Source organism: Hippocampus comes, unplaced genomic scaffold (assembly GCF_001891065.2).
Source record: "Hippocampus comes isolate QL1 unplaced genomic scaffold, H_comes_QL1_v1.1 scaffold59, whole genome shotgun sequence".
Classification (NCBI taxonomy): domain Eukaryota; kingdom Metazoa; phylum Chordata; class Actinopteri; order Syngnathiformes; family Syngnathidae; genus Hippocampus; species Hippocampus comes.
Genome location: NW_017805406.1, coordinates 552281 through 579100, shown reverse-complemented (window position 1 = coordinate 579100; position 26820 = coordinate 552281). Strand labels below are relative to the sequence as shown.

Here is a 26820-nt window from a genome sequence, read left to right as displayed (position 1 = left end):
GGGTGGGGCTTGATATTTGGGTTTCGTCGTAGTGGGGGGATCAGTGACACATGGTTTGACAGGCGCTTGTTTGCCTCACTGGCTCGCTTACATCTCGCTTTGAAGTGCTGAGTGAAGCTATTCTGGGATGAGTTTTTTTTTAATTTATTGTACGTATGACTGTAGACTACATTTGCATTTAATTTATATTTAATTTGCACCACGGCCCTTTATGCAAGACCGTGCTCTTGAATCATTATTTGAGTCAATTTTCCCTTTGCTTGTATGTTAATGTTGAAAGTGAGCATAATGTTGCACTGGCGAACAAAAACATTGACTTTTTTGGGGGTGGGGGGAGGGGGCAATAAAACCTCTACATTGTTATTTTGAACACCTTGGCCTACCCCGCAACTGTATTTCAATATGGGTCATTCTGGTGGAATTTGGAGAGTCAAATGTTTGGGGTTTTTTGAGGCGGCACTTGGTATCAAAAGTTTATGGACCACCGCCCCAGATTTCTAATTTACTTTGCACATCTGGAACGTGTTGTTTGTCACTCATCCCCATAACGAACTCCTGGTCAAAATAACATCTGACTGTGGATCAAAAATTCGGCTTGATAAGAAGATAGCAAGACTCACTTTGACTCGAGGAACCGTATTTGATCATTTAAGAAAGTGTTCAAAATGTCCCCCGCATGTCGGACGTTTTCCATCTAATCGGCAGCAGTTTTTTTTAATCAGATAAAACGACCGCTAGGTGGCAGCATTATCTCGGCCCGTCCCCGCTGCACAGATGCGCACTTGTGTCATTGTGCCGTGAACCATCTGCGAAATAATCGACATAGCGGACAGCATCGATATGGTTGCGTAAAAGAAATACAGTAGTCATAGCTGGGATCAGCTTGACTATCGTTTTGGACAGATACGACCAAACTTTCCTCCTTTTCAAAGTGATTGAGTTTCACGAAGGATCAATGACCTCAGGGTTCAATTTAATGTGGACTGCAGGGAGGATTTTGAGAATTTTTTAAGCTTCCTGCATTTTCATTTAAGATTTATTTTTTTTTTTGCCACTCCTCTTCTTTTGTTTGAAGAAAATGCACGGTTTTCATCCTTGTGGAAAGTTACCATCTTAACAAAAGTTCCACTCTGCTGCCATGCAATCTGCTCTGGGACTGCAGAAGGTTCCAAAGCGAGCTTCCATTTGACATTTTAAGCAAACTGGCAGAAAATGATGAATGTGTGCAATTTTATTTGTAGCCAGGGATGCTTTTTCTTCTTGCTGTGACGTGACTCATCAGTTTTAATGTAATGTGTGTTGTGATGATGTGGCATAATGGAGTCGAATAGGCATCTGGCTCCCACCCAGAGATGACGATCCAGATGTTGCAGTAGAATTGTGACGGTTGCTCATTCAGATTAATGGGTGTGGTGGATGAGATGCAGAGCTGCAGACATGCCTTCACATGAGAGCGGCATGCTTGATGGGCGGAGGGGGGGGGGGGGGCGTTCTACGATACGCGGTTGTAAATTAGTTCCAATTCAGCCACGAGGCAAGATTGCATAAGCAGCACACACATGATGTGAGGAAATTTGTTCATCCGTGTGATGAATGGGAGAGTCAGAGAGAGAGGGAGAGAATGAGGAGGGGGGGCGGCGAGTGGGGGGAGGAGAGAAAAAGAGAGAGAGAAAGAGAGAGAGAGAGAGAGAGAGAGAGATTGCGCCGTGTATCGTGAACATTTTGGGGAGCTTCTGGAAAATGCAAGAAGAGCAAAAAAAAAAAAAAAAGTCTAAATTATGATAAAGGGATGACGCTCACTGTGAGCTTTTGCAGCTGATTTGCGGCTCCACAATGCTCAGCGTGTATCGCTCCGTTGCGTTCTGCGCGAGACGAAGAAGAAGCGGGAGAGCCGCGCACGGCTTGTCCAGCTGCTGCCGGCATGTTCGCCACTCCGCACACTGAAAAAGGTAATTCGAACAAAATACCTTTGTGGGATTTGATGCCGCTTTCCTCTATCGCCTCCTCTGGGTTTTTTTTTTTCCCCTCCTTGCATCAAACTGCGCGGAGCTGCTGCACGCATGACGATGATGCACTGAATTTTTGATGTAAGCCCGTGTTTTCCCACCTTGCGACAAAAAAAAAAAAAAAAAAAAGAAGACGGGAGGAAAAATGCTCGACTTCGACGCCAAGTGTGAGGATGTGTGTGTCATTGTTGCGGCACGCCGGCGAGCTCTCCGGCCCAAGGCGGGAACAAGTCACCTCAGCTGAAGAGGAGACACAAGCCCCGCGAGCGAGCCCGTGTTCATGTTTGTGGGCCCCTCTGCTGAGGTCTCCCTAAAGAACACCCACCGTCCCAAATCTGCAAGCAAGCATCCGAGTGCTTTTTTTTTTTTTCTAAAGCAGACTGCAGTCCTGATGCATCTTGTGAAAAGTCAGAGAGCTTTCTGTCAGGTTTGCATCAGCAGACAGGAGACGGAGCAGACGGCAGCTCTGCGTGTGTCATGTTAGAGGCTGGACTCTTGCCTGCACCCCCTCCCCCTGGAACTCTCAGACAAAATCTTTAACCTGGGCCCACGGGAGAGAGACCCTTTCAGGTGGAGCGGTACCGAGCGCGCATCTGATTTCGAGTGAACATTTGTGAAGCGAAAGGTTCGACTCCCGACGTCAGCCCCCCCCGGAAACCAGGGTCAGGATGCAGGTGTCCTTCGCCTGCACTGAGCACAACCTCAAGAGTCGCAGCGAGGACCGACTTTGTGGCCTTCGCACCGCTCCGCCCCCGGGAGGCAGCAGCGGAGGAGTAGGAGGAGGTGGCGGCGGTGGAGGAGGAGGAGGCGGCGGCGGAGGTGGTAGTGGCGGAGGAGCGGGCGGCGGAGGCGGGGGTGGAGGAGGAGGAGGTAGCGGACAAGAGCGCAATGGCAACTACACCTCCCAAGGGTCGGTCAAGACCAGGGAGGGCCCCGGGTCGCGCCAGACCTCTCAGGGCCACGCGCACATGAAGGAGGCCATCGGGCGCCACACTAGTATGAAGTACAGGTGAGTGTGCGACAGGTGGAGGGACAGGATAAAGACGCATATGTGTGAAACGCTCTTTCGGTTGGATCGCCGTGTCCTTTTTACCTCCAGATAATCCAACAAATTGAGTCACGACAACAAATATTTATATACAGTGGTCGTTCAGATTCGAATGACCAGAGATCTGAGCTGTCAAATTGATTTATTTTGCTTTGACTTGCTGCAAGCTCCGCATGGTGGCAGGTGACTCAACTTGGCCGATATAAAATTTGTGCAAATGTTCTTAAAAAAATGGCTTCAAGCTTTTTTTTTTTTTTTTTTTTTGGGTGCTATTACTACCTGAATGCTAACATACAATGGGAAATTCCACAAGCACGTGAGCTAAACATTTACCAACGAGAGGGCGTTGTTGTTACCCTTTCAACAACACACGTAGATACAATTTCAAACATACAATAATCCTAAACAGGCATATATTCTTGATCCTCTATGAAGAATGACTTGGTTACTTTTGGCCTGAGAAGCTGAGAGAGGAAGTGAGCCTACAGTACAATATAACCCTATGTCTGTGTTATACTGCCCCCGGTGGCCAAGATGGCTTTTTTCTTCCTTGTCCCTCTCTCTCTCTGCTTCCATCTCATCACTCATCTTCGTATTGCCCCGAGCCGTGGGATATTGACACCACAGATCCAAAATTTGGTAAGACAGTCGAGCTAGCCGCTGCAACGCTTGTTCACGCTTTGCACGACAGTAACACGCAGAGCGAAGGCCAACTTCAAAACAAACCTTAAAAATAAAGGACGATAACCCCTCGGCACAAAGTTGTTCCCGGCAGCACTTGCAGTCTGAGACAGGTGCAGTTCTTACCGATCAATGTTTTAACAAACCAGGCTTCCTCACACGCGCTGTAAAATCGTTACGATGCTTCTGACGTCAGTTCGTCCCATACTCGTTTAGTTTAAAGTAAAAAATAAATATGTCGATTTTCGAAAAATGAAACCAGTTGGTCGTTCATTATTCAATGAATTGTTTTTAGTTTTAGCTGAATACTTGATTATTTGATTCTATTTTCAGAAGGAATACCGAAATATTCAATCGCTGCAGCCAGCCCAAATGCCAATTTCTGGCTGACGTTTCCCCTCGTCCTTTCCGTTGTGCTGAATGACTTGGAGGACGCGTTACACAAACAGCCAACTCAATGAGTTGCTCCTCAATTGCTGAAATCTGGCAACAAGGCTAGCGTAAGTTGGCATCTTGCCATCGCACGTGACGTCCGAGGCTCGGCAGGAACCTTAAATATTGAACATTTACGACTGTCAGGAACCGGCAATTACCCGGGGAGGAAAAGAAAATAAGTCTTTACACACCTCATATGCACTACATGATCAACTTGGAAGAAGCATGTCGACTACAAATTATTTTTGACTCGTCTCCATGAGCCACGTTGTTCCTTTTACCTTTGATTGATCCGTTGTATCATGTTTTTCCTTCTGATTGACGATGATTATAAAACCCTGAAGGGTGAAAGGTGACAGGCAGCACCACCTGTTACTTTGGAAAGCCCTTGGCAAACTGGGGAGTGCATTTTAATGCGGACAGATTGGGTGGAAAATGGTCGTTTTTCCCCTCATCTTTATGCAAGAGCTACGCTGGAAGGTGACATTGAGGTCGCCAGCAAACATTGCGGAACATATTGTTCAGGTTGTCGACATGTGCGTTTAGCTCAGCCCCCGCAGCATTTGCGTTGTACGGTACGTGTTCAGAAAAAAAATAATAATAAAAAGAGAGATAGAGAGACAAACCAAAATTAGATTTCAGCCCCAGCTGGACATGAGCATGTTTTTTTTTTTTTTTTTTTAATCCCCAATCAAACATTTTATTTTTTTGCCACAGATTACTGTTACTGTCCTCTTCAAAGAAATTGTTTTTCCCAAAATGTCCCGCGTCTATATTGGAGGCTTTAAAAAGCTTTTTGTGTGGCCGCGGAGAAGAAAAAAAAAAAAAAAAAATCATTGCAGCACACAACATCAGGTCTGAGTCATGATGTATGAAAACAGAGCAACATCATCTTTTTTTTGGGAGCTGCGCTTGTTGAGGTTTCGACACAGAAAACGGTTGTACAAAAAAAAAAAAAGAATCCCATTTGTGTGCACATACTAGCGTACGATGCTTCATCCGTTCGCTGCGTCACTGTAGAATCCAATAAGTAGGAGGGGGATCTCATCATCGTTTTTCCCCTGCTAATCGGGTTGATTGAACCGCTTCTGTCCTTTTTTGCAGTTCATTTGCTTTTCATCAATGAGCTTTTCAGAGAGGAGCGAGGCACACAACGAAAGGCAGTCATGCAACGCACACACTTCTTGGATTAGTCTTGCCACTCCGCTATTCCCGAGAAAGTGTCACTAGTCGCCAGTGCAGTCGTCGATCCGGCATATGGCCACCTCCAGTTGCCCATGGCAACACCCTCGGCATAGCCTTTAGTTTATCGCTAACACCCCGAGCATTGCTGCTGCTTATCAGGCCTTCGCCGGCCACAGTCCGTGCTGTGCATTTTTATTGCGTAGCGACAAAAATTCAAAGCTCAAGCACTGTAGCTTTTGTGCTGGCGACTTTTGTGCAGCAGACGTGAGGACTCGGCGAGACAGATGTGGCACGAGTCACACCTTGCAGATGGCACCTGTCGTTCCTGCTGTTTGCTCATGTTTGCTAATCCCGACGGGGACACATCATTAACCTGAGTAGCACACTCGGTGACAATAACAGCTACTGCATGCTATGCCCCTGCTGGAACTTTGTTGAGTTTGTTGATTAATCATGTCTGGGCAGAGTCTGACGGCATGATAGTGGTGACTGAAAAGATCGCGCACTGCAATGAAAGCTCAAAATGTATTATTTTATACATAAGTAAATGTAAAAACTATAGATTTTTTTTTTTTGTAAATGAAATAAAAACATAGTACAACAGTAAAAGTATTTCTTTCTCAGAAAATGAGTCACTCCTTCTGTGATCCTCTCTATTTAGTAAAGTAACATATTAGCATAAATGAACTGATGCTAGCCATGCTAGTTAGCTAGTTAGCTGCCTGGGTAGGAAGTGGTGCCTTGAGAGACGAGTGACCCGACTGGTTTAGGGAGATCAGGGCGGTCATTCGAAAGATTTTAGACGAGTCAAATCATGAGTGATTCATTCGAAAACTAAACGCAAATCAATTGTGGCAAAACAATGAAAGAAACGTTTGTTCTAGTCATTTGTTGCTAGGCAGATTTAGCGAGTCGCAATCATTCATGCTCCACAGGCAAATGAAATCATTGGTTTTGAAAGCCATGCCAGCTAGGCTCTTTTGGTCAATTTATACTGTACACATAATTGCAATTGAAGCTCTGCCCTGTGTTAAATACAAAATGCCAAGACCACAAAACCACAAAGTTTTGCTGAAATCTGACAGCTTTCTGTACAACATTGTTCTTAACATTCACGGCGGTTTCATGGCAAACAAATGAGAAATTCCCATATGGCAAAACAGAATCTCCTCTACAAGAACCATATTTTGCTCATAAAGGGATGCTCGTCAACCGAGATGTGAAATCTACACTTCATAGCATCACATTGCTAGTTTTGTGATTACAGCGTAGCACACTTTCTTCCCAAATTACCTGGAGACGAGATTCTTAAAAACCTGTTTAATTGCATCGTAAACGTGAGTTAAAGAATACACTTTAGTTATTGTCCAATACAGTCAGTATAAGCCCAAGAAGTTATACACTGTTTAGTCATTTATGAGCACAATATCTATTACTGGTTCACTCCAAAATCTCACAACAACAACTATCTCTAGACTTGTAAAAGGTGTAAGCCGGCTAATATGAGCCACAAATTAGCAATCAAACAGCCAGTCACACACATCCCATTAAGACCTTGGAAAAGATGGCTTAAAATAGCTCTCGCTCTGTCACATGAAGAAATGCAGCAGTCCATATATAGCTAATGTATATGCACATGTAATATGAATGAATTATTGTTGTGATGGAAAAATTAATGGTTGTGACGTGACTGGGTCAGTCCACTCGAGCAGGAAATGTGCAGGAAACGCTCGGAGCGGGCCACCGTTCTGGCAAAGAGCACCAGCGGTGTTGTGGCGCGGCTGCAGCCGAGCGCCACCTAAGCAGGATGACGCCAAACTTAAAGGCCCTCATATTTATTTATTTTCGAAAGGGGAAGAAACAACAAGCAGGGAAGGAGATCAGAATTATTTCCAGCACAGCTTCACGATTAGAAATGTAAAGTCCACTGAGCTGCAGGACCAGCGGAATGCGTCTTCATCTCTTTTGGCAACCATGGCGGCATTCGATTGCCCAAAATGCTCCGTTATGCATTCTACTTTTGTTGCCAGGGCTTGGAATATGTAAAACAGAATGGTTCCTAAAGCTTTCCACAGATTTGGACATGTCACGTTGTCCTCGGCCTTGCTTTTTCAGCAACTCCGCTCCACAGTGCGCACGGGCGCTACAACGCAACTTCTCAAAGTCAACATTGCGTTCGAATTAACATGTTTTCCGAGCTCCGACGTGATCTGGAGCACTCGATACGCTCGCTGTGGTTCGACCGGGCAGTGCATTACCGTCAATTAGCATTGCGATGTGAGTGCGCTGACATTGAGTCCGCTGCTCTCTCGGAGTGCACTTCAACTGTGCATTTTTAAACGCCTCAACCCTCAGCCAGCACATGAACAAATCAGCCAACCTCAACAGCCTTGTCAAGTTTTGCTCATATATTCCCCTCATCTGGTGGCTGGAAATACTGAATGACATTCATTGCGCTCCTGTAGACCGCTTCAGATTGTTGATCTCCACCGGTGTTTGCCAGACTTTATTGAGCCAAGGCAAATATCGTGGTTTGGGGGGTTTGTCATAATAGTTAGTTTTTATTTCGTTCTGGCTTTTGCTTTTCACATTCAGTTATTTTTTTAAATTGGCTTTTAGAGCAGGTTGGTTCGTTCGTCTTTGTTTCTTCAAAAATGCTTTGTTTTTTTCGTTTAGTTTTTTTTAAAAACTTTTTTGTGTCGTTTAGCAAAATGTTTTTTTAATCAATTTTAGGTGATATTATTTTGTTCCTTTTTGTTTGTCCATAGTAACCTTGCTTTAGATTTACAAGTTTAATTTGGCATTGTCAAATCATCTTTCCCCATCAAAATGAATGAAAATGCTCGTAATCCGTTCCATATTCCACCACCAAAATAACAAAACCATTTTTTAAAAGTCCTTTCGTTAACAAAACTTGCACTCAACAGTAGAAACTGTAGAAAAAGACTCAATATTTGCTCTCCACATATACTGCAAACTATGAAAAGGCAAGCACAAAATGCTACAAAATCCATATGTATATATATAACTTTGCAATTGATTTTTAGCTGACTGGCAGACATACGAGAAAATGTTCCATTTTGTGTCTGTTTACATCACATCAGTTGGCAGGCAGAGTTCAAATTTAGAACATTAAGCACCTCTGCCCCATAGGGCCAGCAAACTATTTGCATATGCCAAACACAGCCACTGGATGAGTGAACGATAAAATGGGGGCTGATGCCTCTTTGCCTCTGGACAAAGAGCTAACGGTGACAGGGAGTGAGTCATTCAAGGAAATGATTACACAAAAAAAAAAATAAAAACATCCACTATCCATCCACTTTCTGTAACCACTTATCCTATTGGGGGCCACCGGGAGCTGGAGTCTATCCCAGCTGATATCAGGCGAAACAGACTACAAACTACACTGGAAGCAACCCAACTCGTGCCCAAAGTTAGTTGGGGTAGGCAAAACTCACTTTCCATCAAGCGGATATAGAAAACGGACGCATGGCTAAAATATCAAAAATGAACTTTTTTTTTTTTTGTATTGTCGTGTTGGGTTTTTTTTCATCTTGTAACTGTGACAGTGAGTAGCTCAGCTCATATGCTTTCCATCACGCAAATATGCATCAGCTGACATCCAAATGGGCCCAAACATGTGGACAACTGCATTCAATCATGTTAAATTCCTTGAGCCGTCCAAGCCTATGAGGTATAGTATTTATGAGGCAGCCAGCCAGGGAAAAGTGAGCCGCCATTCAAATCTTCCGCTTCATCGCTCTTTGTCCAGACAGACAGTACAGCAAGTTGGCAGGTGCCACTGACCTACCAATTTATCTCATCTCATTACTAGGCTAACGCTAAACCAAAACACACGCTTCAAAATCCCTGTGAAGTCAAAAATAAATATGCCTTTGAAATTTGATACACCCCAGAGAAGAGTGAACAACGCTGCTGTTTTTGAATGCTTAAAACTAAATTAAAAATAGCCAGGCATAGAAAACAAGACTTCAAAATCAGCCACACCACTCGGACTTTTTCAAATGTATTTCTCCCCTCCGCCTTCTGCGTGACATGCGTGAGCTCACAGCAGACAACAAGGCACCCTAAAGCAGCCACGGCAGTGGATTATGAAGGTATTTTCGGGGTAAAGGCAGAGCAAGTGCGCTAACTGCACATTGCGCCATTGCGTCAGATAATTGAAAGCACTTATCTAGCGTGGCAGGGGCGACTCATGCCAGGGCCGAGTTGCGCCACTGGCCCCCCATTTTAACCAAGCCTAAAAACATCAGGAAAACTGAAATGATGACAAACAGTTTAATGCTACATGTACATACTTCAGTCCTCAGTCTTTGCAAAACACATCTCTGAATTCACATTACCGGGTCGTTTAAACAACTTTTAATCGTATTCTAGTGAAATAAAAACCCTTGAAAACCATCATTATTTTTCTGCCTTCGGAATTATATGTGTGTCTTTGTCCATGACCGTGTCTCCTGGGACCTTTCCAACCGTCATAAAGTGGTTCACTACTTTAATATCAACTGGAGCTGCTCCACTTCATTACGTGCATTTTAATAGGTGGGTCATGACCACTAATATAGCTGTATGAGAGAGACAGAGTAGTAATTTTCCCCTCCATTCAATTCTCTTGCATCATGTCTACAATTAGGACAGACCCACTTTCTCGGCGGTTTGAATGTACAGATCTGAACAAAAGACGTCACGTTACACAATCATTTGATTGTTTAGCACGTTTCGTTAATAATAGCTGAGGTGAAAATTAGAACAGTGACAAGAACGGCTTCTGTCACACGCTGCAGTCGAAGTGAGAAACACAACAAAAGAAATGAAAATATGAAAAAGGGAAGACTGTACAATGGTCTGTGAGCAGCGTAGAGGAGATACAAAAAAAAAGTGGAATAAATTAATCGCAAGTGCACATTAAATTGGCATCGTTTTTCCAGAGCGTTTGGGAATCTTGGGCAGAACTGTTTATACCCTCGTGACGGTGCGGAAACTTGTGTATCAGGAAAAATTAGTTCTGCCTCGAACTGCGCTGCATTATTTAGAGGAGCCAAGAATAAAAGACATAAATAGAAACGGCAAATGTGAGGCAGTTACAGATTGCATTTTCATCATAAGAGAAGTCTTCAGCGTGATGAACTAAATCCTTACAAAGGCATGTAGACAGAGAATATGGTATACTGGAACAACACTCATTGGCATATATTCTTTATCCTCTCCAAAAACGATTTAACATGGTATCTAATGATGACATTACTGTATGTTTTTATAAATTTCAATATTATAAGGTGGCATTTTATTTCAAAGAATCAAGAAGGTTGATAAAAAAATTAAAAAATAAAAAAAAAAAGATATTCCTGGTACATTACAGCCCAAAAACGTATTCTGGTGTTGAGTATAAGGTGTCCCCAATAAGTCTTGACACAATGTTGAGTTCTTGCATCAAATTCACATGAAACCAGCAAAATCCTGGAAACATACTGCAGCTGTTATGTCTTAAAATTGAACAAAATTGTGTACGTGTTTTTTTTTTTTTTTTTTTTTGCCAACAGTGTGTGTCAGACTTAAAAGACACCCTGTAGATTCCTTTCAAACCCAGCAGCCACGGGGCATCATTATAAACATGCGGAAGGTCCGCCATCTTGCCATCAATTTGTTTCAGAAAAATTGCAGATTCATGCTGCAAGCTTCACCTATCTACGTGAGTGTTAATATCTAAGGCAGGGGTAGGCAGTTATTTTTCCCTGGGGGGTGAATGAGAAGCATAAAATATTGTGGCCAAAGGTTTGAAATCGGTCATTGATTGTATTTCTACGTTGAAATAAGCACGACATTGTTTACAGAACCTGATGAGTAGATGTTATTGTCAGATGATGAGAGTACAGTATTTATTCTGTGAAATTACGCAAAACAATTGCAACTGTGCAACGTTAGTCACTTTTCCAAGAACATGAACACTACAATGCTTTCTGATTTTAATTTTCGATGAAGATACCACAATGCTTTTGTATGGCAGTCATCATGGAACATAGCTCACAACATTTTTTTTGTCCAAACAAATTACGCAAAACAATTGCAACTGTGCAACGTTAGTCACTTTTCCAAGAACATGAACACTACAATGCTTTCTGATTTTAATTTTCGATGAAGATACCACAATGTTTTTGTATGGCAGTCATCATGTAACATAGCTCCAAACATTGCAGAAAAAAAATCTAAGTAAGCACGTTTCAGTGTTTTGTTTTTTCTTGTTCAGTGAGAGAAATCTAGCCTCTGTTGAGCTTCGACAAGTGCATCAAAGCAGGCTGAATGAGGTGAAGATGTGATACACACATGACAGATGCTAATAAGTAAGAGAGGGTCTGTACCTGAATTTGATGAACTTCTTTTGTTGCTCCGGACATATTGGCACTCTTGAACGAATTCCCCCGTCCGAAAATGGCTTCGTGTTCGTAGCGATGTCGTGGGCTATCACAAAACTGGTCCTCCTTGCTGCTTCTCGGGCTGCGCGTAGCTTGGTAAAATAGCCTTGTTGTTTTTCGAGCTAAGCTATCAAATCTTCGGAAAGCCGCGCTTTCCCAGCCTCAGTCAAATGTTTGGATTTTTTCCGCATGGTTCGTCTCGTCGTGCCGATTCACGTTATCGTCCTTCAAATAAACACACAGACTTCTATAAATAAATATTGAACAGGCTATATTTTCTTGAAACTACGGCCTTCATCAGCGTCCACCTTGAGTTTTTTTTTTTGGGGGGGGGGGGCAGCACAGGCGACCATTTTGAAGGATTAGTATGACAGTGATTTGTTTGTTAATCCCACGGATTCGGACAGAGTACCTGTACGTAAACTACGTACGCACAGTTTTCAAAGTAAAAGTCTTGCTGTTTTAGTCCACGCACAGTGCAAACATTTGAAAGTAGGGTTTATTTTCTTCATTCCAAGCAACTTTTCACAAGCCGGTCAGAGCCTGGCTGCGGCCCAACACGCATTATCCAAAATTTTGAAAGTACTGTACATTTTATTTTACGGCCCGCAGGCTGATCTAAGGTGTGCTCGCCTGTGGAGAAAAGCCTGCTCAGCATGAGGGTACCTTCTGAAGACAAAATATCCATCAAGTGCTCTCGACCATCTGCACATATCGTCTCGCCGCGGGTGCGAGCTAACTGGAGGTGTCAGCACAGGTTAAAATGCTGACCACATCATGACAGAGCACCTGTGTGCCTTCCCCGCCCTCCGCCATTAATAATGTATCACAACAACCGAGTCCCGTCCAACCACCTTGTCAGGGCTTTGTGATTTATTGTGCGACAGAAATGATAATACGGGAGAAACCAATGCAGCGCTCCTTATGAAGGCCAGAGCAGCATCTGTGTGCACTGCTCATGAACGCACTCATGCAGGGCCATACACAGATGCGTGCCCGCGTTGCAGCTTCGTCGCCATCAAGCGTGAACGGGCCCGGTGACGCATCGGGCGGCCGCCCCTGTGCTTGCACAGCACATTCGGGATGTGTGTGTGTGTGTTTTTTTTTTTTTTTTTTTGCAGAAGAGCCTCACTCACATGAAATGGCATGTCTGCAGACTTTGGTCTTGGAGTGCGTGCGTATGTCAGAGGAAAGTGAGGGGCAGGTTTGTCAGCCAAAGTCAAGAGTGACGTGTGCCCTTCCGCACTCACTGATAGTCATAAAGCAGACTGCAGCACTGCAGAGAGCTGTGCAGTTGGGCTCAGTGCGGGAAGGGTGCAGATGGAAGAGAAACACTGACATACTCAATTGATTTTTTTTTTTTTTTTACTGCACATATTGGGTACACTGTATTGGGATATTGGGACCATGCATTTAATACCAGGATGTTGCCTCCTTGAACCTATTTCATGTATGAATATATCCTTTTATATATCATACAGGCACAATATACTCAGTTATTGGCCTTGTCTCTCGAATGGACTTAGACTAGCTGTTTAAGTGTTCCCTTTATTTTTTTGAGTAGGTTTATATCTCACCACTATGACTTCGCAATCACACAAGACCATCAATACTACACAAAACACAGTTTAGAATCAATATTTCCCCAAATCGAGGGCCAGCACTGTCACACGATGTGAGGTTGAATCATACATCTGATTGGTTAAATAAACAGAGAGGCTGAAATCTGACGGGATGGGAAAAAAAATCCTACATCCACATGCTGTACACTGGTGGAAGCACTGCAGCCAAGAAAATTATGACAATTGACCGCTAGGAATTCATTAGCACACCTTCATGGAACAATTATTCAAAGTCAGTCCTTCTAAAAGTATTTCGGCCAGCGGCTAACTAGCTAGCTAGCTGGCAAAGTCGCGAACTATTGGTCTCTCTATCTGTCTTATCATTCACAGTCATTAACGCACAAAGCAAATGAAAACAATTCAGATGGTTTTAGAAGAAGTCCCCTGTGCCTCGTATGTACGATATTGCCAGTGTTCAAAATGAGTGCGTTGCCGGTTTCAGAGGAGTCCTGCTGTCATTGGTGGGAAACCGTGTTGGAAAGTCGGCCTTGCATCCCAGGAATCGGCTTCAGTCGAGCACCACTTTGCCTTTTCCTTGCATCCTCCACCCTGCAGCTAAGCAATCCTGACCCTGCTGGAGTGTGCTATTTTGACAGAGTCTAAACAATGAGCATTTCACACCCACACGCCGCATACGCAGCAGCGCGCGTGTGTGCACGCTGGCACACACGCCCACGCGGCAGGACACAAACGCTTACATGTACAGAAATCTAAAAATAGCTCAAGGGTCAGGTATTAAAAATAGAGCAGGGAAAATAAAAGCAGGGCTCGCTGGGCTGAGTCTAAATGCTCTGACAGACTGTCTTCCTGCATTTGGTTATTTGTGGCGGACACAGGCAGGCAGACAGGCAGTGTAATGGGTGGTGGGGGGCAAGTGGAGGGGGGGGGGACACCGGCAATGAAAAGACAGCGAGCAGCTATGGTAGCTCTGCGGTTCTGATGCTCCTCTCTCACCCTTTTACTTGCCTCTAATTAGGATTTAGGAGAGCACACATGCAGGAGGAGAGCCGGCATCAAGACATTTTATCTGCTCCCGTGGTCACAAATGCATCTTTTTTTTTTTTTTGTGCCCTTCAAAACTCAGCCGTCTGGGAAATCTAATGTGGCATGTTGGGTAATAAATCTCTCCTCAGCTCCTGCTGGTACATTTTGGGCCATTTAGCGCTCAGACCCGAGGCTCAGGGGCTTTTGGCTCGGACTCCATCTGAGCCCGCTTCCCCGCAGCTATTCCGCTTAAGCGGACCACGAGTGCGAGCTGTTAACATATGAACAGCAGAAGGTCAATTGTTCTCGCAACAATTAGACACATTTTAACTACAGGCGTATTGGCACCGAGCAGCGCGGTGGCATACATCTTCATGTGGCACTTTTTTTTTTCCCCCCCGTCTCATTAACATTCACCGTATTACTATTGATCAATGAATCAATATATATATACACACACACACACACATATATATATATATATATATATATATATCCCTCAAGTCGTTTGTGCAACGTCAACTGTGAAACTAAGAGGCAGCAATAAAGCTGAGCTCCCTGCTTCGGTGCGCCGACTGCGAAATGTTAAATGCAGAGGACACATTTGCCGAACATAATCCCTGTTCAAAATGTAAATACGATTTGTCAAAATTCAATTTTATTTCAGAGGTTGCGTCTCCTCTGTCTCCTCGCAGGAACCTCGGGAAGTCCGGCTTACGTGTTTCCTGCCTCGGCTTAGGTGAGTTCCCAAGTGTGAAGTCAAATGTCATCTTTCTCTCTCTCATGGCCTCAAATGTAACACGCACATCCATCAATCTCCTCGCATCCAGGCACATGGGTGACGTTTGGATCACAAATATCTGATGAGGTGAGACCTTATATTCACAACCGTCTTTTATTTATTTATTTATTTATTTTACGGCCACCGTTATTACTAAATCAATAGCCAAAGCCTCTGTATTCCTTTGTCACATGGTCACGTGTGGAGTCGTTGCCACACATCCATCATGTTCCTCTCTTCTGCTATTTTCTTCCCTCAGATGGCAGAGAACCTGATGACCTTAGCGTATGAGAATGGGGTCAACCTATTTGACACTGCAGAGGTTTACGCTTCTGGAAGGTCAGACTTCGGTTATGATTTAGTCTCGTCTCTGTGTATGTATATGTGTGCATCTATATCTGTATATCCATATATAGATCTATAGACATTCCACCTTCCTTTGAGCGTTAGCCATATATCATGCTGTAAAGATGTACGCGCTTCATGAAATTAAGTCGCCTTAATGTGTCTCTCCACAGGGCAGAGATCACGCTGGGAAACATAATCAAGAAGAAAGGATGGAGGTCACTTCCGATCGACTACCACTTCTTAATCAGACAAATACATGTGAAATACATTTCTTTGCGTCCTCGTGATTTGCAACGAAGCAACACATTGCAGCGGTGCCTCGGCTTATGCGAATTTCATTTGTTCAGAGGCCACGCTCGTCTCGGCCACCAGGGGCAGCATAATACAGACATAGAGATAGAAAACAAGAAGGGTTTCACAAACGATTCCGTAAGATGCAGGAATATTTGTCATTTTAGGCAGAGGATAAAGAATATATGCCAGGGTATTGGTAATATTATTCGTCTATATGTGCCGCTGTTATATTAGGCATCATATTATCACGTAAATTGGGCAAATATTTTCTTTAAACCGCATAATCAATAATTCCTCTTTCCTAATAGACGCTCAAGTTTTGTCATTACAACAAAGATCTACTGGGGAGGCCAGTAAGTATTTACGGGATGTTTTTTTTCAATGCAGTATGAATATTATTTCGAATGGTGGATCTTGTCCCCCTTGTTAGCTCAAATTCATATCATCAAGAGTCTACTTTTGTCATTTCACAGAGCAGAAACAGAGAGAGGGCTCTCCAGAAAGCACATTATTGAAGGTAAAGCATGATGCCATTTGCTTTTTGGGACGAAACGATCTGGTGTGAATTAGTGACTCAAGGTCAGCCGAGGGGACAAAACAATACGCTGAAGCTCCCATTGGAAAATCCAACTGGGGATCATTGGTTTTTCCAGCCGCCTGATCTGCTCTTCCCGCACAGCATAATCCTATAGAAGGCTACTTTTGTTTGTTTAGCGCGCACTGTGCGGCATGGCTTTGGGCTGTCCAATTAAATAAGGATTTGACCGGGCGTCATTGTCACGAGCCTTTTGATTTGTGGCCGTTACGTAACAGGTCAAGTTTGTGCAGCTTTTAACGTTTGCACGGCACGCTGGGACAGCGCTCATACTTGGGCTTTAAAGTCGGCTTCGGGCCTGTCACTAAAATGTGGACCAAAATGATGACATACATGGGGGGGGGGGCATGACATTTGACAAGAATACGTAACAGACGGGCTTTAAGTCCACATCAGCCTTCTAAAAACAGATTTGTTTCCGATCCAGCGGCACGGCATTGTTAAAATTGTTTCTGGCTCGGGATTTTATGATACGTTCATGTTTCTTTCGCGAGTTACGCAACCGAATTGAAATGTCAAATAAGACTTTTTCCTCGAGCGTCATCGAGAGGTTGACATTTGTCATTTATTTATTTTTAAAATTGCTGTAAGACACTTGCGTCCTTCTGAGATGTGCAACAATATCCGCGTCGACTTTACAACGTATTTTGGGACTGTTTCTTGGTCCTAATATTTCATATCACGTCGCATCATATCATCATCAGGTTTAAGAGGATCTTTATCAAGGCTCCAGCTCGATTACGTGGACATTGTGTTTGCCAACAGAAATGACGTCAACAGTCCGATGGAAGGTAAGCGTGAACATGCTTAAGATCAGGTGTGCTATTCAAGTGGAATCGGGTTTCCAATTTGGCATTTTAAACTGCCGTCCCACAGAGATCGTGCGGGCCATGACGTTTGTCATAAACCAGGGCATGGCCATGTACTGGGGCACCTCCCGCTGGAGCGCCATGGAAATCATGGTGACCTTCAATTCATTGTCCTGCTTTCATTTTGTGAATGCAGAGGGGGTAACCATCTCGTTCCAAATCTTTCCTGCAAATTAGGAAGCTTACTCGGTAGCTCGCCAGTTCAACTTGATCCCACCGGTGTGCGAGCAGGCCGAGTACCACTACTTCCAGAGGGATAAAGTCGAGGTGCAGCTACCGGAGCTCTACCACAAGATCGGTATCAATTCATCTCACGTTTACATCCCACTTGATCATCTCCGCTTAATTGTCGAATAGGCAAAGACAAATCCACTGGTCTCTTTCAGGTGTCGGAGCGATGACCTGGTCACCACTTGCGTGTGGATTAATCACCGGAAAGTACAGCGACGGCGTACCAGAGTGCTCCAGAGCAGCAATGAAGGTCAGTTTGACTTCACCGGCACTCCTGTGGGATTCTTCTCAGTGTAATTACCCACCCAATCAGTGGGGCGTTTCTGTTTTTTTTTGTTTTTTTTTTGTTTTTTTTTGGTGACAAATCAGTAGAGAAGCATTTTACTTCACTATTTTTTTTCTCTCCCTCTCCCCGTTTCTCCAATTGACTGCGGCTGAAGGGCTACCAGTGGCTGAGGGAGCGAGTGAACAGTGAGGAGGGGCGAAGGCAGCTAGCAAAAATCAAAGAGCTCCACCTACTGGCAGACAGGCTGGGATGCACCGCCGCACAGTTGGCCATCGGTACATTCCAAAAAAAGCACTGCAGATATCGGTTGTTTAAAAAAAAAAAAATGGCCTTGCCGTAGCATGGCGGCTTCATGTTAGCATGCCTGCTTCACAGTCAAGAAGTCTGATTCTGTTTCTGCTTTAAGATATTTTGGACCGTTCAATACTATCCTGCAAGCATGCGTTCCATGTGAATCTCTTGCAAATAACCATTTTTAAAAAAAAAAATGTTTTTCCACCCCCCTCAGCATGGTGCCTTCGCAGTGAAGGCGTCAGCTCAGTACTTCTGGGGGTTTCAAACACAGACCAGCTACTGGAGAACCTGGGCGCACTGCGGGTAAACATTCTTTTCTCTAGGTCCATCAGATAGCGGTTCACTCGAGTTATGTTTACGGTTTGATTTCAGTTCAGCTCACTTGATATTAATTAATGTTCTCATTGTCCATAAACAGATTATATAATGATAATAAGTAAAATGTATTTTTATGGTCAATAAATGAAAATAATAGAATAAATGAACAAATAGATGATTCCATACTAGGAAAAAATAAATAAAACCCTGGCTACATTCAATATCTGGACTATTAAAGCGGGCCAGATTAAAGAACGACGCGGGCCGCGTGTGGCCCACGGACCATACTTTGCTCACCATATCTTTAGATAAACAGTGAAAGTAATTTTCAAGTTTTTGTCATCTTCTGAATTGACTCCATTGTAGTGAAGTTCCTATGGGGCCAGCATTTCATTGCACTTTTCCTCCCTTGCAGATTTTATCCCAAATGAACCCCCAAACAGTCACGGAGATGGACGCCGTGCTGGGAAACAAGCCGCACTCAAAGAAGGAGTCTCGCGCGTGAACCTCACACCTGTCCGAGCAAAAGCAAGAAGAACGACCAAGAAGACAAAAAGACTTTGCTTTTTCTCTGCCGTATACTCAACAACTTGCATGTTCTCAGCAACATTATGCTACCAGAATGAGCGCATTAAAGCCTTGCGCGCAGTACATTGTATCATGTATGGGAAAAAAAAAAAAAAAAGAAAAATCTTGCAGTTGTTCATCAGAACAGAAACAGGTCATATTAATACTCACTGATTGGAAAATTATGTCGAGGACAATGTGAGGAGGTCAAAGGTTAGAGGTGAGAGGTTGCAAAAAGCAAAAAAAAAAAAAAAAGGACTTTGACTCCGAAAAGGGGAAGATGACGACATCGCCTCTGTGCTAAAATGTGAACTGGCTGAGTCAATGCGTTAGCTGGGAGTGTCCGGCCTGCTTCCGGCTACATTTTGACAGTCTGAACTGTGTCCCCAGCAACCGCAACAAGCATCAAGAGGGACAGAAGTTGGTTTAAATGTGTCGTGACCAACATTTACCATAGCGTGCATGCGACTGGTCTGGCAAGGATTCACTGCTTTACCAAGTTGGCTCACTTGTGCGGTTAAAAAAATGAAGAAAAAAAATACATCACACGCTTTTTAGAAATAGGCAGATTACTCGGAGGTATAAAAAATGCACTAAGGACGTGAGATTATAGTTTACAAAGTTTGGAGAAGAATGACTGCTCTTGATGATGCATTTCAAAAAGTAGCGGAAAGATTCCAATCTTTGGATTATCGTGTGTATTTTCATGCGTTTCTTTCATGGGGTCAAAGCGGAGTGGTTACCGTCAAAGTACATTTTTCTAACCCTGTCGCATCTCTTGGGAGTGTCTTTTTTTTTTTTTTTTTTTGCCTCATCTGTTCCTCAACTGTGCGCATGTCCCTTTAAGAGAGAAAAACTCCAACAGGTTATCAAATATGGCATGGCTTTTATCGGCGTGATGTAGATTTGCAGCACCCATTAAGAGCCGCACTTGACGGCAAAAGGATCAAAGATCTAAAGGTCCAAGTGTGACATTGAAGACGTGTCGAGTGCACGCAGAGGTCATTTGTAAAGGTCGCACTACGAGTCACACGGGGTGAAATTGAGTAAATATGTTTTTGTTTTTTGTTTTTTTTTTAATGGAAGCCTTTTACAGCTTCTTCAATCATCTCTCTGGGAAATTCTGTGTTTTTGTTTCTACGTTCTGGGCATTTAATACTCTGGTTTCCATGCATTTCCCTTTCGTTTTCTACGGCTTCTATGGAGAGTGAGGGTTGTGTTTCTTTTGTCATTGTGACCCACAATCGGGACTTTTAAGTGGGGAGTGTTATGACGACGTGCTGAAGTCGGCACACAATTCAAGTGTATGTAGAACGATTCTATGCGGCAGCCAGGTAAAGGGGCTTGTTTAAGGAATCACGAAGGAAGCGCCCTCTGTTATTCCGTGACCATGTACAGTCCGACTGAGTGTTGCGTCCAGCGTACATGAACTACTCAATCCAACCTATGGAAATGTTAACTTTGCCTGCATAACTTCTATTTTACTGTCTTGCAACAAAGAGGAAGTGCAAAGAGGGGCAACAATACATGCTGAATGTAACGTGTCTTTTGCTGCGTCTAAAGGGAAAGCACATTACATGATTAAAAGGGTCCTTCTCTCTGTTGTTTTTGTTTGTGTGTGCGTGTGTGCGTGTGTGTGTGTGTGTGTGTGTGCGCGCGCGTGCGTGCGTGCATGCGTGTGGGTGTTTTAGAGTCACTCTGTGATACAGATTACCATATGTGCTGAAAAATTGTGACCGAAAACACTCCGCAGATGTAAATAAATAAATAAAGGCGAGTCATCATGTGATTCATCCAATCTGTGAAGGTGCAGGTCGGCAAAAATGATGGGGGGGGAAAAAGATAACAAATGGGCAGTAAACAGCCCCATCTGTTCCAAAGTGCACCGTGTGTCAATTTTCTCCATCTTCATTTGCTCTGTGTAATCGTGGGGCAATTAAAATATGTCCTCTGAATTTTTTTTTTTTTTTTTTAGCAATTAGACCATTCATTTGACCCATTTCGTGAATTCCCCCCCCCCCCAAAATACTTTTCACCATCTTCAATTTACCCGCAGAATGAAATTGGACAAGGCACAATGCACGCTATCATGAAAATGCATTGCATGATTTGGCACGTTTTTTTTTTTTGGGGGGGGGGCACAGAGACACACTCAAAGGGAGATATTTCCAGTTTAGAAGCTTTATGCCGGCCAGTATGACGAAGAGATTAAAAAGGTAGGGCCAATGTTGCGCAACCGGTCTTGTTCACATACTCAAATATCCGCCTTCTACTTTTACATTCGACGTGTGAACCTTCCTAATGATTACGGTACTTTGTGAATCCATAAGGTAACGAGATTTACGGTGTAATAGTCGCACTGCAGTATTTTATACATTCAGTCGTTGACCTCTGAACGCATAAACGTAGAACATGATGAGGCAGCTGATGCCGTGATCCTTTTCATTTAATACCAAAAACAAAAAAAAATATGCCATGCAGCTTTAGTCATTTTCCACAACAGTCAACACTAACACACTGACACGAAGAATCATTTGGAGAATCATCAACATTTGGCAAAGAAGGAGCCTAAAATGACCGGGTCCTTTGTGCGTGCAATTTCTTTTTGGAAATCTTACAAAAGTCATCATTCGACAACCATCGGGCGCTTCACAGGATTTTTGTGGGATTCAGTAGAAAAATTGGCTGTGTTGGATCAAGATTTCTTTTTTTTTTTTTTGGGGGGGGGGGGCGCTTTTGCATATGCAGTGGAGTGACACTGATGTCGCTGGAAAGTGAAATGGTTACATCGTATAATGTCGACTTTACATGTCCAAAGGTATACAGTCGAATTTTTTGTGTGATTTCCTACTCAGTTCTTGTCAGATCACGTAACTATTCACAGATGTCTTCAAAAACGCTCGAGGGGAAGTTGCAATACGTACCCTGAAAAACACACACGGTCAGGCAAATTGTAAAAATATGAATTACTTTTGCTCCAAACGAACAAGCGTTAAAAAAAAAAAAAAAATTTTAAAAACTCTCCCCGATTTTAGATTAATTATATTTGGCACAGCTTGCAAGGTGGCAAACCTATGAAGGCCGTATGACCCGAGAAGGCATGTGTGAATCACAGTAGAGTGAAATAAAATGGGAGGAAAGCCAGGGGGGGAATGTGGGGGGGGGGGATGCTACACTCCTTGATTGAAGGAAAATGAATTGAGGTAGGAAAAAAAAAATCATAAGACTCGGGAAGCGGTCAGGAACAGTTGTCAAGCATGCTACACAACACACGCACATTCGCACGCACACGCACACAAAGCCTGTTCATGGCAGAGCGGCATGCTTAAAAATCAGCCGACAAAACAGTATCATTCCTTAAATAGCTTACGTCCTCAAATAGTGGCCTTGGCGCCAATAGCGTGCCTTGATATCGTCGCCGAGTACATCCGGCTCTTGAACAACTCATGAGATCGGGGATTTTAAAAATACACAAAATGCGCGGCGGCGTGGCTTTACAAACTGTGCAGCAATAAAAAAATTAATAAATAAAATGACATCCAAGCACAGCTTAGTCGAAGTCATGCTTTTAGCTTGTAAAAGTACCTCAAATGTACCTCCTGGCTTGATTATTACGTCTCAAGTACAACGGATATTAAGTCTACACACCCCCGTTCAAATCCGAGGTGTTGGTGATATAAAAACACGAGACCAAGATTCATTCTGAAACTTCTTCGATCATTCATGTGACCTATAACCTGTAAAACTCAATTGACGTGGCAGGAAAAGCCCACTAGAACAGCTGATGTTCACTTCAGTGTGTTTGGGGTTAGCTAGAGACACGTGAAAGTAGCGGTCAATAAAATTGGGGTAACTTCAAAATTATTATGTTGACATTGATTTATTTTTCCTGATTGGTCCATTTTTGAGTAGTTCACTGTGCTGTTTTATTTGATTCCGCAATTGTTGTACAGCAGAATCCCCCTCTTGAAAATATTTCATTTATTCTTTCAATTGAGTTGGTTTCAAGTCAAATGAGATGGCGTAAGAAGTTTTGGAATGATTCATCTTGGTTCGATTACCCCCTTTCCCAATCATACTTTTGAACAGACAGGGGTGTGTAGACTTTTTGAATCCACTGTATGCTTCCCGTCCTACAACGGACCGCCTGCAAGTTTTGTTACAACGAGGTTTCTCTTCCGTATTATGACCGCCATGGCTAATTTTTTTTTTTTTAACAGTTTCAAAATCGAGCCAGGCATCCACGGGAATCATAGCCTTCCAAATATTCTCCATGGTGGACTGGAACTTGATTGCAAGTCAATGTGCCGTCTCGAGCCTTTTTTTTTTTTTTTTTTTTTAAAGTCAAGTCACATGCAGTCACCGTAAAAGTTGCAATGACTCAAATCACCGACTCTGTTTACTACTTCGGGACGCTAAATCCACCTCTACTGCACTGCATTATTGATAGGCACTAACAATAAAAGGGACACACAAAAAGAAAGTGCTAAGGCAAGGAAGTTACACAATCGACTCCCACTGTAAAAAACAGAAGTAAGAATTCTCCCCAACAAGACAACGGCGTCTACCGCTCTAACTTTACACAGGCGATTGTACAAATAAAGGCCTCCACTTAAATACACGCCGACTACAAATACGTGCCCGATACTGCAGTTGCATACATTTGTACCCCAGCCACTATTTGAGGAAATACAGTAGCACAATGGACTTAAGTACATCGTCATGTAAATAAGTAAACATCAGACCACACGACTCCGGCATGCATGCGCACTTCCACAAAAGGGAACACGAGAAGACACAGAGCGATGTTAGCATTAGCATCGTTCATGCTTAGACGTTAAGCTGGCGGAAGCGACGGTCGTTATTTAGCAAGTCTTCCTGTTTGTCTGCATGACCTCTTTGAGCGTGAACGACATGAACGCAATCTGCTCCAGTTCGCTTTCTTTGCCGCACTCCATCAGGCACGAGAACTGATCGTTGTCCCGGTTGTAGGCCAGGTCTGAGTAGCCGCTGGGCCCGCTGTGGAGGATGCTGGGCCGGTCCCACCCTCGCGAGTGCAGCGGGGACCGGTTCAAGTACACGCCCATGTCCCGCCGGCTGTGCTTGTTGGTCGGGTGCATGAAGAGGAGCCAGGTTTGCGTGTCGGGAGACAGAGGGGACGTGTCGCACGTTTTGTTCTCGGCGTCCTCACTGGGGATGAACTCGGGCACGGGAAAGCCGATGACGCTTCCCTGGCAGCCTTTGGGTTGTTCCACCAGCTCTCGGGCCGTGCGGGGTTTGTCGAAGCAGACGCCGCTGTTTTCGCTCAGCGCCTCGCGTCTGTGGCCGCCGAAGTTGCGAGCGTTGCAGTACAGGTGACTCCGGCCCTCGTGATCTATGATCTCGGCCATCTCGCACTCGCACGACTTCTTGAGGAGCATCTTGCCCATGTGCCACGTCTTGCCCAAGTCCGCGCTGTAGACCGTCAGCGCACGCGGGTAAACCGTGTGAGGAACGGGGAAGGAGAAGCACCTGTATGGGATGTAGTAGGCGTAGGCTGGGATAATCAACCTCCCGTTCTCCAGTTGGACCCCGTGCCCCGGACCCACGGCGAACGTGGCCCACTTGCGGATAGTTTGTCCGATCACGCTCTCCGTTACATCCGTGACCTCGCTCCAGGTGTGGCCGTCGTCACCGCTGCTGACGTAGCAAAGGCGCGTCTTGTTCTTACCTGTGATGATCTGCCTCTGCTCCGAGGTGTTGCCCAGGATGCAGACGAAGAATAAAAACAAGGTGCTGGTGTTTTTCTCAAACACGGGGCAGGGGTTCATGGTGCGGTGGTCCGGCAGGCATGCCGTTGACAACTCCTCGCTCGACAGCCACTGGAAGGATAAGACTGTGGTTAAATATACTCACTGGACTCTTCATTAGGTACACCGGTACACTCTAATAATGTTTACTAAACCAGCTGCCTTAAAAGATCATCCTTCGCAGTTTTGACCTGTGCCCACACACAGTGGAATGATGTCAAAGGAAATAAAACCATATAAAGTGTGATCGCTGTAATGTTTGTTTCTCAGTCTTATATATTAATAGCAGACAAGACAGAGAGGAGTATTTCGCGATGGGATAGAAGAAAATTTGGAGATAGCTGGAGTTAGAGCAGAGGAAAAAGCGGCACGGAAGAGAATGAACCGCTGCGGGGACACCTTGAGACAAGGTGACACCAGTCCTGTGACATTTCTGACACACCTCGCAAGTTAAACCGAAAGAGAAACAACAGCACAACCATGAGAAGAGTACGTTAGTCATTTTTATGTCCTACCTGAACAGATCCGTCATCACTCTGCACCCCTCTTCGCATAACCAGAAGTTTGGCATCACAGTCACGTGAAGAGGTCCTCTTCTCTGCAAAGGCGAGAAAGGTGCCACTGTGTCTCAGGTAGATGAGAGCAGGAATTCTGTACGTGATGCCGCTTGGCTCCCTCTCAAATAAAGTTGTTTTTGGTGGCGCCTCTCCGCCGTCGCTCTTCGATGGCGTGTTCCCCATGATGCACCAGCTCCTGTGAGGTGCATGCAGCACGTTTATTATCAAGTCACAACACCTTGGTTGCACACGTTCCAAAGCTGACTCACCGGGAAGAAGAGTTCACAATCATACGCATCAACGTCGTTGTGCAACACGGCACGTAAAAAAAGTCCTTACCTTCACTTGTCACGCTTCACATCTGTCACCTTGAGCTGATCAACACACTGTCTCGTTTCATTAAGTGGAGCCAAGAGCTCCGCCGATCATGACACTGACGCCGAGGGACGAACGCAAGAGAAGAAGACGCGGAAGGGAGAATTACTTCCTACTCACTTCCGCGTTCGCTTGGTCGCCGCTTTTCAAAACCTAAAGCGAGGTTTGCATCACAAGGCGCCATAATTATTATTTACTCGTCGTTGTGATTTTACTTTGAGATACTGTCCATCGAGACAACCGAACCCATTCGCAAAATCAAATAAAATGAAATAATATCCCTCCGCATCGAGTCGAGAAGCCATTGCAGCGCATGCGCAGTTAGTCGTCCTCGACAAAATCATTCGGAACGAAAATATTTTCGAGCCTGAGTTGATATAAATATTACTCCTATGGATATATCTTTTACAGTAGATATTTAAGCCTATATTCCAGGTTCTTAATAAATATATGAATAAACAAAAATGCTGGAGTCTCACTTCCGCGTTTGGCAATAAACTATTTATCGCCACCCACTGGACAGGAGGTATAGTGCTGACATGTTGTTGCTAGGCGACAGCACTCTTCAAAGAGAAAAAAATGTCTTTCAGTTACCGTGGACTCAGTAATTCCCCAAAATGTTTTCCAGCACGGACATTTCAAAATAAAGAAGAGGAGGAAACTATTGGTCTCGGAAGAAAGTGAATAATCTCCCGAGAGACACTCCGTAGGGCGCCCAAGAGCAAATAAAAATCTAGAGTCTGGAGTTGTATTGTTTTCGATATCATTATATTTTACTTGCCGTAGTGTTGAGTAATAATTGAAAAACATTTTAAAATGGTAAAACGTCTGAATCACGGATTTTTAAATATTGACCAGCAGGTGGTGCAAAACTATCAAAATGAAAATGACCTGCTCTCAGAGTTACTAAATATATTTGTCGATTATTTTGATGGCATTCGTTTGTACACCGTTGTGGAGACAGCACAGATTTTAACGCCCTGCAGGTCTTGATGCTTGATGAAAACAAACTACATTCTGAAGCCTCTGAATTTTTAAGAGGTCGTGATGTGTTTGCTTTGTAATCCTACTGCTTGGATGGTGTTTCAACATGACAATAGTTTGGTTTGTGTCATCAAAAA

At 44.0% G+C, this 26820-nt stretch overlaps 2 protein-coding genes across 2 annotated transcripts; one reads left to right on the top strand and one right to left on the bottom strand.

Annotated features, from left to right (window-relative positions):
- Positions 1–1679: 1679 nt before the first annotated feature.
- On the top strand, positions 1680–20576 carry LOC109517834 (voltage-gated potassium channel subunit beta-2). The gene is made up of 14 exons (XM_019873234.1): positions 1680–3015; positions 15091–15134; positions 15226–15263; positions 15436–15515; positions 15695–15739; positions 16127–16171; positions 16292–16335; positions 17118–17204; positions 17290–17375; positions 17460–17580; positions 17669–17763; positions 17954–18074; positions 18308–18396; positions 18827–20576. Exons 1-14 carry the CDS (start codon positions 2675–2677, stop codon positions 18914–18916), a joined length of 1326 nt encoding a protein of 441 aa, XP_019728793.1. The 5' UTR covers positions 1680–2674; the 3' UTR covers positions 18917–20576.
- A 1009-nt stretch (positions 20577–21585) lies between these two features.
- LOC109517835 (sialidase-3-like) lies at positions 21586–26022 on the bottom strand. Its single transcript, XM_019873235.1, has 3 exons — positions 25664–26022; positions 25283–25520; positions 21586–24839 (listed from the first exon to the last, which is right to left on the bottom strand). Exons 2-3 carry the CDS (start codon positions 25505–25507, stop codon positions 23844–23846), a joined length of 1221 nt encoding a protein of 406 aa, XP_019728794.1. The 5' UTR covers positions 25508–25520; positions 25664–26022; the 3' UTR covers positions 21586–23843.
- Positions 26023–26820: the final 798 nt, after the last annotated feature.